This window comes from Seriola dumerili, unplaced genomic scaffold (genome assembly GCF_002260705.1).
Source record: "Seriola dumerili isolate Sdu_G_001 unplaced genomic scaffold, Sdu_1.0 BDQW01000081.1, whole genome shotgun sequence".
In the NCBI taxonomy this organism is placed as follows: Eukaryota; Metazoa; Chordata; class Actinopteri; order Carangiformes; family Carangidae; genus Seriola; species Seriola dumerili.
The window spans coordinates 5,297,597-5,313,245 of record NW_019174336.1 but is presented as its reverse complement, the minus strand read 5'-3'; the positions used below and the strand labels follow the sequence as shown (position 1 = coordinate 5,313,245).

The window sequence follows — 15,649 nt, the reverse complement described above, 5'->3', positions numbered from 1 at the left end:
AACATTGTGTTTGGCCAGGGGGTTGGTATTCTTCAAACAGCAACTGTGTTTACGTGTCTATCTTCATAATGTGTGCGTGTTTGTGTGTGTGTGTGTGTGTACGTGCATTGGTATGCAGTCGACTGTATACCTGGCTTTCAGTGCGGTTCGGAAATTCAGTATTTTTATCCTCCCAAACCCACCCAGCTCTCTAATCTGCTTTACACAGCAGCGGTAGCAGTCACCCATGGGTCCAAAACAGCACAAATATACACAAATAGGTACACATAAACACACGGGAAGAATACAGACCAACACACACACACACTCTCACACATGTAAATGTCGCCTCTCGAAGGGGAAAGCAGAAAGGCAGGCAAAACCCATCTGAGGCATCTGAATGAGAATGACTGATGCAAAAATCTGCAGTCTACAGCTTATCTCCATTGCCAGCTTAGACACCGAGTGTACACCTGTGTGTGTGTGTGTGTGTGTGTGTGTGTGTGTGTGTGTGTGTGTGTGTGTGTGTGTGTGTGTGTGTGTTCATGTAAGAAATCAGACACTTGCATGCGAACATACTAACACATTTGTGTTTGAGTTGCTGGACTATAGTAGTGATCACAAACAGCCTGGTTGCTCATTTCATTGTACACTTATGTTAAATACAAAAGATGTATACAGAGTTTTTGAAGTTGTTTAAAGGTACAGTACCTTTGATGGAGCTGGGCTGGGTAACCAAAGTAAAGTAACAAGTAATGTTACTGATAACTTTTCCTATTGAGTCATTTTATGTAAGTACTTTTTTAATGAATAGTTTGTAATGTCTCAGTTTGCACATGAAGAAAACTTAACTGAGATGCAGAGACCTACGAGCTGCTAAAGGGTCTGGCTTGACTCAGAACTGGCTTTTCTTCTCCATGTGTAAGTAACTTGGAAGCCACATAATGTTACATGTCTGTTTTCATTAGTGGCCGGCTATGATAACGTCAGCTAACTTGCCGTTACTGAGATTATCCATTAGCTATACCACTTATCCTTTTAGAGTCATGGGGCGGCTGGAGCCATTTCCAGCTGACACTGGGCGAGGGCGGGGTACACCCTGGATAGGTCACCAGTCTATCACAGGGCTGATATACACTCAGGCACGTGGAGAACATGCAAACACAGAAAGGCTGCAACCCGCCGGCAGGTTTTAACCCAGAACCTTCTTGCTGTGAAGCAACAGTGCTAACCACTGCACCACCCTGCCACCCATGAAGAAACCTTTAAAAATCTTATCTTGGGATAGGAACACACACTGAATCATGTATTTCAAGTAAATAGCTTAAAACATTTTAACAGAAATATTATGTTTATAATATTTTAATAATTTTCACTGAAAACTAGATTTTTCCAAATTAGCAAAGAGAAGGATAAACCAAATGTAACCTTCTCTTGTGATGAGCACAGCTCAGAAAATGCTTCTGTAATTAGGAGCTGTTTTTTTTTGTGATCTCTTCTCTCTGGAAGTGTGACCTCATCCTCACAAAAACAGCCAGATCTGTAGACGGGGATGAGGAGGAGAGCCACAGTCCTCACACTCACAACATGAAGTGTCAGGAGTCTTAACTCTTAACACCTCAGACTGTGGAGTGACACACTCTCTTTAAAAGCACTACAGTTCCTTTCCAAATCCAGGCTGAGAAGGCAATAATAAAAAAAAAAGAAAAACACTCCAAGCAAACTCACAGCAAAAACCACAAACCAAGGATTGAGTTGAAGTGTGTGTGTATGTGTGTCAGCTGCCCACAGTTAACTTAACGTCTCTTTGCTCTAGTGTGTATCCCGCATGTGTGGCTTTGTGTTGGAAAGCTTCATCTCTTTCAGCAGTGATTCCTACCTCCATCATATCTATCAGCCAGAGCAGTCTTTCCTACAAAGGGGGAGAGCGGGGAGGATTTTGGGCGTGAGGTGGAAGACAAATACAACCTATCAAATCTCAGAAGAGAGACTTTTCAATCTCAGCAGCAAGGCAGTGAAAGGTGTCATTGTTCAGCCCAACAAAGTCCACACCAAAGCAAAAATATCTTTTCTAAAGCAGAATCTGTTATAAACCATGGAAATACATCACACTGCTTTCCCCCCCCCCTGTCTCTCTCTCTCACACACACACAGCCAAGGAAAGGAAGTGAGAGCAGACAGCCAAACAGAAGTAGCCAATCAAAATCCAAATACACAGACTGTGAGGGAGACCAGAAAACAGCAGCACTCTGGCCCATACGTCATCATTTAACTGCTGCTGCTTCTTCAAACATGTAAGAAAAACCTCAAATGATTGCAGCAGTAGAATATACATTTTAAGCAGAGGGAAGTGAAGAGAGATGATGTTTCCACCCAAAAATATTAAGTAAACTAAAAAAAATCTAACTCAAAGGTACACACTGTGAGATAGAGGCAACAAGATCTAGATAATTACTCCACCAGTGCACCCAGCCTACCCGCGCAGAGCTGAGGGTGGTGTTGGTCATGAAGCTGGCTGAGGACGAGGTCAGGGTATCAGGGTACGACACCATAGACAGGGCATCTGGCTGCAGGGCTGTGGCTCCAGCTGTGCCCTGCCGCGCCTTCAGAGCCTGAATCTCACGTCGCAGTACCATCCCGTCAAAACACTCCAGGTCCTGCGGCGTGACCAGGCCTCGTACCTCTGACAGGAGAGAAAACTGAGGAGAGGGAGGTACAGAGGGGGAGAAACAAAAGGGGAGGCATGGGTATGATGCAACAGACATGGGTGGGTTTCACCAATTAAGATGAACATTAAACAAAGGATTGAGTACCGGTTTATCTTTCAAGTCTGCTGCACCAAAACTTTAAACCATTCTAAACTGAATAGGTTTTTAAGCTTTTGTTTAAAGGTCCCATATAGTCTAAAGGTAGATGTCCATGTGTTCTTTGAATATAAATCAGGCCTAGGTTCTATATTATGAAAGTATCAAAGCGCTCAGTCCACAGAGAAATGCACACAGCTTGTATTCAGAAACTGAGCCTTAAAACCAGCCATCAGGACTTCTGTAACTTTGTGATGTAACAACAAAGCAATCATCGCTCTCAGCCATGCCCCAAGCTTGGCCCAACATCCGCCCTTGCAGTATTTGGTTTCCCTGAGTGTTTACCTAAAATCTACTATATTTTTATTTTTCACCTCCAGAAAAGAGTCAGCTAATCAAAGTTGATCAATATGGATCAAGACTTCAAATAAAACACAGGAAAAATGTAAAATATGGACATTGGATTAAAATCAGGGTCAAAACTCCTGCTACACTTGCAGTAAACAGAAGAACTTTATTATTAGACAGACACGTTTCAGCTTGTGGCCTTCATCAGGGTCATCTAACTGTAACACTGGTATAAAGAAATTCAAATCCACCAACTAAAATTAAATGATCATTTGAATGATCAAACTTATTTAACATGAGCTACTACTGTACAATTCAAAAAACTTGATAATGAAAAACAACCAATCAGGTAAGACAGTTGCACAGTGGTTCTAAATGCAGCACAAGGCAGCTACAAATGCTCTCTGTGGGAGTATGATACAGCAGTGTACATGAGAAATTGGAAATAAAATGCCTTTGATTTATTGTGTCTTTTTATAAGGTGAACAACTGCAGACTGTGAGAAAAACAAAAGACTTTTAAGAGCCGGGGAGGAAGGAAAACAGAACAGTAAGCATCGACGAAAAGCCTGGGAATAAATCTCAGAAGGTCTCAGAAAACTTCAATTCAAACCTCACAGCAATCACACACACAAACTGTTCCGGAGAACAGATCCCCGCACAAAGAACATTGATTCTCTTTTGATATTTTTCCTTCTTTTCTCAGACTCGACAAAAGCCTCCTGGACATTTACCTTTGCGTGAGTGTTGAGCAGCTCGAACAACGCCATGACCAGCTGCTCCACGCCGATGTGGCCGTCCCGGTACTCCTCCACGTAGTAGCTCATGGTCTGCCGCTCCACCTCGGTCAGCAGGTGGCGCGCCTGCTCGTCAAGCATGGCCCGGGACTGGTTCACCAGGCTGGACAGAGTCACCTGTGAGCCTGCCACACCCTTATAAAACCCAGGCTGATGTGGATGGAGGAGAGGAAAGAAAAAGACAAGAGATGGACACATTTAGGACTTATTGCTTTTTAACATTCATTTATATTTCTTATTTATTACACTTTCTTGGCAGGTAAAGTGGAATAAAGTTGAAAGAGGACAGGTCAGGGAGAGGAGCAGTGGCGGCAGTAAAATGGGATTAGATAATATTTTAGCCAAGGATAAGGAAGGGACGAAAGAAGAGGAGGCCGAGGGTGGAAAGGAGGAATGAAAAATGAGAAAAGAATGAGGACAGTAAAGAAAAGGAAAAAGAGAAAAATATTGATTGTGGAGTCAGAGGGTGGATTAAATGAGATGGTAGAAAAAGAAGAGGAAAGATGTGAGGGAACAGGAGAAGGCAAGAAGAGGCAGAGAAGTGAAACTGGGAGAGGAAGCGGAAGATGGAAATGAGCTGGATGGAAGAGGTGGAGAGAAACTACAAGGAGTAAGGAGGCTGATGAAGGAGGAGGAGAGCAGAAGAATATAAGGAGGAAGAAGTGATGGATAGGGAGGAGAGAGGGGACACGGCGGGAGATAACTGCAAAGACCGAGGAGAGGAGCAGCAGGGTGAGGAGACAAAGGAAACTGATCAGGGTGGACAGGAAAAGAACATAAATTACACCCACAGACACTGAACTAACCATCAGTCTTTTTATCCCAGATGTATAAATTATCATCCTGTCTTCCTGCTGTCCCACCATCACCCATCATCATTCACGCTTTGCGATGCGAACACCACAGACGCAGCAGCAGGACAGAAACTGTGCTGTTCACACTTCTTTTCTTTTTTTTTTCTTTTACAGCTTTCATATCCACTTCCTGTTTGCCAGCTGGCTGCTCTGTCAATCAGAAAGACGACACTCTGACACTTCAGAAACTGATGAGCTGTCGATATCACTTCTTCACTCCATATCTGCTCCTTTTTTTCTTTTTCTCTTTGCCTGTCCCTTTTCTTTTATTTTCTCAGTTATCTGCTCGCTACCATGCAGCTTTTCTTTAATTAACTCCTTAATCAAAGACACCACTTCAAAGTCACAGCTCCGGGGTCTGTGTCTGCCTGCGTTTGTATGAGACGGAAGCAGGAGGAAGAAACAGGCCCAGCAACGACTTCCCCTCCTCCGCCTCCACTCTTTGCCTTCACCTCATCCTCAACTCTTGCCCGCACTCGTCCGTCTGTATTATCAGCAGCAGTTGTTCTAGTGTCCCTGCCTGAGCAGAGCCAACAACTGTTTAATGCCCAAGGTGAACTTTGGTGTTACCCAGCCTGAATCTTAATCACCGCAGTGCTTACCACGAGATTTTCTCCAAAGCATTTGTGTCTCGGTTACTTAAGTCAAGGGCGTCATGGAGTGAACGGACAGGACCACACGAGGCATGCGAGCAGTCGCTCCGTCTCTCGCTGTCGTATTAGAGGGCAGATTGGCACTTGAAGGAGCTAATGAAATCGGTCGTCACTCAACTGGAGTGGAACACCTGCAGTCTCCTGTTAATGAGGTCTGCTCGTGAAGGCGATACACGAGGACGGAGGGAGGACGCTTTTACTGTAAGACCACCATTTTACAGTTAATGGACATCCCGTAACGCCGGTCCATTTGTTCGTCCATCAAACAGATAAGCTGTTTCGCCCTTTAATCGCAGCGACGAACTACAACAACAACTACAACCACCATTGACATCCAGTTGATAAAGAGCAAATCAGATAAGGTCAGATCAAAAAGCTGCTGCATTAAGACCTGGAAATGTCACAAGCTTTATCTCTGCCATAGCTTGACTCAATTTAACAAAAAAGGTAAGAGATAAAGAGATAAAGTTAAGAAAAAAAGGCATTTTCCCAAAAGATATGAGACTGTTTTTTCTTGAATTACTCTTCCATTACTCTCCATATTTAGTCCTGGAACACAAAAACCTCTCGTGCCCTGCATGCCCCTGCCCTAAAGTTCACACTGTACAGCACACTGAGCCTCCTCTGCACCTCGCTTATCTGTAAACATAGCTCTGAATAACTCATCCAACGGCTTTTTGCAAAGGCTCCATGAATGACAACTAGCAATCATCTGGCTGAGCTGTACATGGTCGTCAAAACCTTTACGTTTATGATATTTCACTATTATGTGAGTTTTGTGTTTGTTTTTTTTTATTTCTTTTGTTCAGTTTTTTGGTAGGTTAGACAAATGAATACAAATTTCCAAAGATACTCTGAATCATATACATTCTATACATTATGATGTATATACACCTACATATGTAAATGTATGTGATTACACCTGTTTGTGTGGCAGTGTCTAATGCACCTGGACACTGCAGCACGCTCATCAGTGCCTTCTGGTGACACCTGGGCCCACGGCGTTCACCAGCCTATAAATCTAGGTCCTGTTACTCTCCCTCTCGCTCTCTGCAGGCACCCTGTTGGTGATGTGGTAGCCTTTTTGTTATTCCTTGTCTACTTTAGGTATTCTGCAACACACACACACACACACACACACACACACACACACACACACACACACACACACAATCTCGCACTGATCTTAATGACATTCACACCCCATGTTTTGTAAATTATTTGTTACAGTATATCCTCTGCTCAAATAGACCAGATCTGTTGAGCTTTCAGTAGAACACACACACACGCACGCACGCACGCACGCACACTCACACCCACCCCCCATTCTTCCATTTTTAATTGAAAGTGAAAGTGGACCACCACAACCCACGGGAACAGCTTCAATCCTCCTTGGCATTGATTCTACAAGTCTATGAACTCATTTGGTGTTTTTGATGATGGTGGCGGAAAGCGCTGTCTAACACGTCAGTCCAAAATCTGTGTTGTGCTGGGCTGAGATGTGGTGACTGTAAAGGTCACGGCATATGATTCACATCATTTTCATACTCATCAAACCATTCAGTGACCCTTGTGCCCTATGGGTGGAGGCACTGTCCTCCTGGAAGAGACCACTCCCATCAGGATAGAAATGTTTCATCATATGATAAAGGTGATCACTCAGAACAACTTTGTATTGATTTGCAGTGCCCCTTCCTCCGGTTCCCTTCACTGCAGGGGTCAAGCATCAAGCCTGTATCATTCTGACTCATCTGACCATATCACTTTGTTGCTCATCTCTGTAGACCACTGCCTGCGGTTTTTGCACCGCTGAACTCTCAAATGTGCATTCATCTTTGTAATGAGGGGTTTGTGCACTGCAAGCCCACTATACCTGTAGGGCTATAACTGCTGACACAGTCTGATCACGACCTGCATTGAAATGATCAGTCAGAAAGAGTCGCTCCTCTGTTTTTCCTACGTATCGCACTGATGCACGAGTATCGCTGTAGACCACAATATCCGAGCCTAGTTACTGATGTCTTTCCCATAGATCTAAATGCAGATGTCACTTTACTCACTGTTCCTATTGAAACAAAGCCAGTTAAGCATCTTTGTGACTGAAGCTCCTGCTGTCCACGTCCCAACAATGTCACCCAGCTCTTTTCCTCTTGCTTCTTGATACAAAATCAGAATCAACCTGGCTCGCTCAGCACTTTCATACATGCCACAGAGCATTATGGGATGTTAACTGATACCACTTTCCCATGTAGTGCACCTGTGTGGAAGCATCTGCATTAGTTATATTCATTCATTCAAATGTTTCCTTTAATTTGTACACACATGTACATATAAACAGTGGGGTCCATTCAATACACACACACATACGCGCACACACACACACACACACACACACACACACACACACTGAGTAAACATAGACCAAGAAAAGTCAGTTTCCAGCTTCATTATCAAATAGTAACAACAGTCTAAACTAGATTACTTGCTAAGTGACGTTTCGCCTGATTCCTCACATCCCTGCACCCGGTCTGTGTTTGTATTTTTCTCAGAGAGAGCTTAAGCCCTTTTCTCTGAAAATAAAAAACAGGATGTGGAAATTCAAGGGAAAGAACGCAGAGTTAAGATCGTCATATCAACACCATAAAATCGATTACACATGACTATGGCACAGATTGGGTCTAACCTCACAGGGCAGATCTTGGTATTAAAACCTACAGGAACAAGTCTACCTCTGCCATGTTGTGATTTTGCAATTGCAGAAACATCCAATAAATTCTTCTCAATTCCATCCCTGGTTACTCACAGAACTGTAAGGTCTATATGTAAACTTTATGAGGGTCTCTGCACAGCCAGAAAGATATAACAATAGACATATTTACTACATCACTGGCACTGTGCACAATGAAGCTGGCAGATACCTAAGATTCCCAGGGTGACTGTCTTCTGATTTAATCACATTATGAGACATAATGCCGCCATCAGATGGAGAAATAAGAGTCCATCTCTAATGACAATAACCATAAAAGGAATATGTTCAAGCCATTGAGTCAGATCTCATCCGTTGCTCAATGACAAGGTTCAAACCAGCTCCGATCTCATTCCGCACATTTCGCCAACGCGTGAAATCCACCCTGCTCTGATCACAATTTATGACTGCTAATTGGCTTTTCTTTTGTCTTTTGCTTAGAGCAGCCACATCTGCTAAACTCTTCAATACGCCAGAAAATAAATTAGTAGCAACCGATTGAATATCTGTGACTTTATCAGGATTTGGTGTTGTGATGTTGAAATTACTGGACGTTCTTTGAAGACTGGCTGATGTACAGGAAATACATTACCTTCTGGTGTCACAAGACATTTATTATTCAATTGACTGATAAATATAAATGGAAATCATTTGTATACAATTAAAATGAGTATTAACAGATGTTATCTTTCATTTACATTCAAGTAGTTTCGTGCAATTCATGTGTAATGAGTCAAATTATTCATTTAAAGATAGTTCTAAACTGTCCTGATTTTGTTGAAGAATACAGGTGCAGAATGCACAAGTACCACACAGTGGATGCAGTTTATTATAGGTAAGACAAGTGCACCAGTCTTTGTCAAGAAAGCAGCTTTCCTTTGATGAAACAGTGTTAATTTATTACTTGAACACTATAATCAAGTAAACAAGCTCTAAAGTATCATAAAACTCTTACAAATATAGAAATTCTGACCCAACAGACACAACAGCAGACAAGAGTAACATCGATTGTAATGAACTCTGATTCAGTCATGTTTTTCCTTCATGTTTGCTGCCACTGCACAGGACAATAAGATGTTTCTGACACGTCAGCTGATAGTCCAACAGATAAAGTACTGTAAAATACGCCTTGATCCTAAAAACCAGCTCCTGACATCTCCAACAGGACTCATGTAAACACAACACAGACACAAACACAACTCAATAATACAAGTGGTAGGCCTACATACATTTCTACTAATGACAGCTTCAATACGGAGCAGTGCTTTGAGCTAAATGCTAACATGGTCAGAATGACAATACTAAGAAGAAGTAAAAAAGTAATTTTACTGTGACAATAGTATACAAACAACAAGTTTGGACAAATCTGAGTTTGAGTTTTCCAGTTTTCCCAAATATGAAATAAAATGACAACATGTACATCAGAACAACTCCCCCTGAAGAAGACAAGAGACTTGTCTTGTTAAAGTCACAAACCTGCTGCGTGGGGACGTTACCAAGCTGACACGCAAGTGAACCAACATCTCTTAAGAGAGACTTTTACAGCCTCAATAAATCCTCACCAACTCACTGTCAAAGTATTTATAAAGTATTTATATTGCTCCTGAGCTCTCTCCAACGGTTGATGTGCATTCTGCTCTTTGGTTCGGTCTGATGAGCTGTGCATAGACATATTTCAGCTGCAGGCTTTGGATTGTTGCTGCAGTCATATTGGACGTATCAGTGTGCATCAGTGCAGAGGAAGCACAGCTGGCTGACAGGTAGGATCTGATGGTTCTGAAATCATACTCAACAGTAACAGCTTACGGCCGGCAGAGCTGAAATCTGGATTGCATGTTGGGATTATTAATATTTATACATCAAACAGGCTGCCGGATATCTTTGTGTGGTGTTATGCAACATCAGTTGCATGTCATTGTTGCTGTGTTGCCAACATATGGCAGGTTTGTTTTTCCAGTTCGAGAAACCTCTCTTTCAACTTTGTCTTTGTGTTTGGCATCTGTGTAAATGCTGTAATATCTTTGACTTTGTTTGTCAGACTTTTCCCCGACATGTTCATATTTATTCATTCAAATGAAATCTTGTGATTAAATGTTTCACAACAGAGAGCTGCCATCAGCCGATTTGGAGTCGTTCTTGCATGGCAGTACAATGCAGAGAGTAAATCACTGAATACACCCAGGCTGTGTAGCGCCAACAATCTGTGTATAAATAAAGTGAATGACTTTAGGCTCAACATATCCTGATTTATAAAACTGCATTAAACTGACAATTTTCTCCTGGAAATCACACTTTAAACTTTACACTTTATAAATCTCAAAAAACTGGAATATTGTTTTAAGTTTACAAACCATGATCTGACTTATTAACTCCCATAATTACCCATGAATGGTCAATTAAATTAAAATTGCAAATATTGACAGGGACATAAGTCTGTTGGTCATCTAATGATTTGTAAGAGAAAATGGAAAATCAGACATTTAAGTTAACTGTGTGAGAAATAGAGCAGTTGTTATGGAGTTTGAGGACAGATGGGCCCCCATTTGGTTTGATGATGTTAATTTGCATGAGAAACAGTTGAGTGTCACACCGGCACAATGGTGCCATGTTATAGCGTTTATCCATTGCATGGTACTGACTCAACTCCTCTTGACTTTCCACTGCAGATGTTTCCCCTCAATATGGTGTCTACTTACTATAGAGATATCGCATGAAGCTATCATGACGCCATCTTTATTGTGACACACACTTGAACAACGGAGGATATCGTAGAAATACTAAATAGAGAAACGTTTGCACCTCCTCATCTGACCTCGGTGTGGTTTTTGTGGGTTTCGTAAAAGAATATAACAGTAACTAAGACGCGTGTACAGGCTACAGTGAGCGGTGTGCGGTCGCTTGGCTGTTTAAATATGGCGGGTATGTTCAGAGCGTCCCGTCTCGCACAGTGATGATGCAGTAGTGAAAAGGTATCTGTGTTAAGAATAATTATTACGTGTGTAACCTTGTACAACCTCTGCTTAAGCTGCCTTATTTCATCCTGTTTGCAACACTCTCCACTACTGCCGTGCAACATCTCCTGCACTTTTCATTTTTAAATCTGAATGAAATTTATTGCGACAATGTGGTACAAAAAACACATATTTTGTGAGCTGGATTTGGATTGTGAGTGTGGCTCAATTTAGTCCCCCTCTGAGTGTGTTTATCATCCCATTCAAGCCAGTAGATTTCATTCAGCCATTACTCACAAAATGTCTATTTCCTTAAATGCAGCCTCAGCCTTGCTTTTCTTGGGTGCCAACCCAGCGTAATCACACGCTTTATGTTGTTTATTTCCAGTGCTGTTTTGTAAAACTAAAACCTCTGGAAAATACAATGAATCCATCATGAATTCTGTTTGCTAGCAGAAGGATTTGATCTGGAGCAGTCGAAAGAACCTCGCTGCTGCTAAACAAGAGAGCTCTGGGAATTACAGTTGTTTTTTGCCAGCTCAGTTTTGGGAACCATCAGTTTTCGAAGTTGACGGAATTGTCTTGATGACAAATGTAGAACGTCTTAAGGTTCAGCTTCTTGAAGCTTTCAGTTTTGAGCATCAGTAGTTTTTGAATTTAAGACGTTTTCAAACTTTCAAGCGCACGCATGCTAACATTTACGTTGCTGTTCATCTTGGCCTATCTCCACTGTCATTACATCTATGAGCAGTTTACTGACCACTGGGCCTCTCAACCTGTTTAAACCTCAAACTGTGTTTGACAGACAAAAGCAATATTTACCCTGGTTATTTGCTGTAATACATTTTGTTGTCTCTCAAACAACATTCATCTGTTGTAGATCAGGGCCCAAATGGGGTCATAGCAGAATTAATGACTGAGAATTGCTGTGTGACCTATCCTTAATTAATTAGCTTATCGGTCTGGTTTGGCCTTTGGGCTTCAATTACAGGATGGAGGGAGAGAGGAGAGGAGGGGGTGTGTGTGGAAGGACAGGCGATGTGACCGTGGGGATGAGCTCCACCAGCCGGGGGAGAGACGACAGGAGGATGCAGAAAATGATAAGATGAACACAAACCTCTTTGCTTGTTTGATCAGCACAATCACTGGCCGATCGTTCTGTGAGAGATTAATATTTATGCTGAGGACGTGTTGACACAGTGTGAGGTTCGCAGTGTGGGTCGACTAACAGAGGATCTCTGGCTCACATGGAGGAGCTGCAGAGCTGTGAATTATTTCCCCCCCCCCCCCCCCCCAACACACGACACACACACACGCCCCCCAACCCCGGCTGCCGAGCCCTAAAGCCACGCCGCTATACATATCTTTCCAACTTAATGCCCTCTCTCCCTCCCTTTCTCTCACTGTGTGTATCTGACACACACAGACACACACCATCATACAGTACAAACCCGTTCTTACACAAGCACAGAGCAGCAGCCGATCCACCTGCAGGTCTTTTAGTTGTTTTGACTTATTTTGAGCTTGTACACTTTGACTCTCATAATAAAAACTGTGGTTTTATTTTCAACATTTTTTTATTTCTTCCACTTTTTAAAAAGCTTTTGGTGTTTGTACCAGTTTCTTCTCATACAGCTGCTGTAGCACATGCCATTATAGCATAGCAGGGCTTTGTCCTTTTATATAAAACCTAAATACCAGTCTGAATACCATTCAGTGCCAAAGATGTTGGATGAGGTTGCGGTCAGAGCTCTGTGCAGGCCAGCCAAGTTCTTCCACAACAAACTGAGAAAACCATTTCTTCATGGACATGAGTTTGAGCACAAAGACGTCACAAAGACGCATCTTCCCCAAACTTTTGCTGCACAGCTGGAGGAAAACTTTTAAATAAAAATCCTTGTATGCTGTGGCTTTAAACACGTCCCTTCATTTCAGCAGGGCTCAACTGAAACCATGAAAAATAACAACAAACCAAAACTACACAACAGTATGTGTCCACAGGCCTCTATAAGACTGTGTGGATTTCTCAGATTTGATGAACAGCAGCATCTCCGTGATAACACAAAGATCTGAACAGCAAACACCAAATTCTGATTCTTGTTTTCTCAAATTCTGATTTCTGGTGTTTTAAATCTTTTCCAACATAAACTAGAGTAAAGAAAAACATAAAACTATAAATCTCTTATGTGAAATAATCAGTGTGGTTTTACGTTTGTCAGATAATAGTGTTGGACCCAGAGCAAGAAGCTCAGGAAGTAGGGTCAATAATAATGGAGAAGATCAGCAAACAACCCAGCGCTGCTTGAAATTCATGCAAACAAACAGAACATGTCTAGAAGATCAAAAGGCTCCACTTTCATCAAACACGTACTTCCTCAAGGTCAGTGTATAGGACGAGGGTTTCAAACGGACACACAGCATGGTTTCAATAATATCATCCAGTTGACACTTTAATAATAGTCAGCATCAAAAACACTACATGGCCGTGGGATTGTAGTGTAGTGTCTGGTTTACAAGTATTGACCCTGCCACACACGGAGAGGGGAGGACAGGACACCACTGTGCCATCTGTGCTGACTGTTACTGAAAATCCATCTACTGTTTAAATCAGGTTATTTTATATTTGTATTGTTTGTGTATTTTTATAGCAGAGTTTGGCAGTATGTGTCATTCCCCAACCAAACTGCATGTAGCCCCTCTGCACTCAGAGTGTTTATACACACAGTTTTTATAATTGCCTTCATGCCCCTTGATGTTTTCATGTCGGTTTTGTTTTTAATTACACGTAATGTTCTTATACACACAATGTGAAAAGTTATAACTTTAACTTACTTTCTTTAACTAACTAACTTCCTGACTTACCAACCGACCAATGAACTAACTAACCTGCTTTGTTTTCAAAAGTTATCAACACTTTTATTGGCAGGACAAACATGGCTAATTCTATTATTTAATAAATACATGACTTTCTTACTGACAAACTAACTTATTTATATACTGACTAGCTCACTAAAATTAACTAACTAACTTTACAAATTGATTAAGTAATGACCTAGCCAAGTGAATCACAAAAAGTTAAATGAGCATCTATGACTCATGTTCATATGCAGCGATTCTAACCCAGTGCAGGGTGTAATGTGTTTATGGGCCATGCAATATATGTGGAACTTTTCCTATCATACACTTTTATTTGTAACAATCCTTGTGTCTTTTTTGCTACCACCACTCTGCGTCACTAAGCATGGGGCTTTTAAGCTTTTGCCTCACACATGTATAGTTTGGGTTTGTGCCTTGTCTCACACTACTGTAGCAGTTACTGTCATTTATATATTGAACCATAGTTGAGCAACTGAGCAGATACTGGGAACATTAGCATAGGCTACATGTGAAGTTGTGTTTCTTGGCACTTGGCGAATATTCACTCTCCTTCCAGGTCTGCTCTTGGTCTCCACCAAATCCCGACCTGCTGAATGCTTGACTTTCTTCAGTAGCTAGATGCTAACTTCGGCTTTCTGTCACTTGATACTGGGCAATGCAATGGGTTTTTTATGAGCGATCCCTTTCATATAACACAGTTATTTGTTCCACTGTTGCTGCCCTAAAGTTGCCCAGAGGTAACCATACATTAATCAGAGGTAGCATGATAAGTCTGAAGGAGTCCTAGAGGTGGTTCTCAGTGAAGTTTTAGCCATGATAGCAACAGCCAGTACTGAAATATCTCAATAACTACTGGATGAAGTGTCATGAAAATGCTGTATAGATATTCATGGTGATGATCCATGATGATGAATCCCAATGACTTTGTCACCCACTGACCTTCTCTCTAGTGCAACCAGCACGTCAAAGTTTATCCTGTGAACTATCTCAACTACTATCTACTAAATGGATTGGCACTTCTTTTTTTTTTTTTTTTTTTTTTTCTACAGATATTCATGGTCCCCCGAGGATGAATCCTGATGTCTCTGGTGATCCCCTGACTTTTCCCATAACAACACGATGATGTTGACATTTGTGGTGTTGTGTTAATTGTCTGAACAACTATTGAATGGATACCCATTACATTAAATTTTGCTGTCCCCCTGTGGGCACTGAGCTCAAAACACAGCTGTGCACAAGCACCCGTGGTCAAGACAATGAAATAATTCACTGCAGATATAAACCAGTACTGTCTCTAATACTGAAATCTGTGTTAATTACACATGGCAGAGAAACCAATATTTTAAAGTCCTGCTGCAGGGCATTATAACCTCTCTGGTTGGCATAAAAATGTCTGTTTAAAAGGAAAAATGCTGAGTTGCTGCTATTGAAGTGAAGTCCAGGGGCACAGCATGTGTTGTTCACATAAACTGTCTTGGCAATACAGGCTGAGCACCTCTCTGTTTTATTATCTCTTCCTCCTGCACTGGCTGTAGACAGGAAAAATAATGGCTAGAGAATGGATTGAAATTAATTAGGTAACCATTTGCATTGTCATGATGTTTCTTTACAGCCACAATGGAGAAGAGAGAAGGGAATCTC

The 15,649-nt window shown here is 41.7% G+C and overlaps 1 protein-coding gene across 1 annotated transcript in view; it reads right to left on the bottom strand.

Moving 5' to 3' along the window:
• The window catches only part of whrn (whirlin), a 139,402-nt gene that overhangs the window by 15,598 nt on the left and 108,155 nt on the right, over nt 1–15,649 (bottom strand). Inside the window, exons 6-7 of the mRNA XM_022744586.1 lie at nt 3,865–4,077; nt 2,457–2,678 (exon numbers count right to left, since the gene is read on the bottom strand). Coding sequence (XP_022600307.1) covers nt 2,457–2,678; nt 3,865–4,077 — 435 coding nt within the window. The remainder of the gene's footprint in view (nt 1–2,456; nt 2,679–3,864; nt 4,078–15,649) is intronic.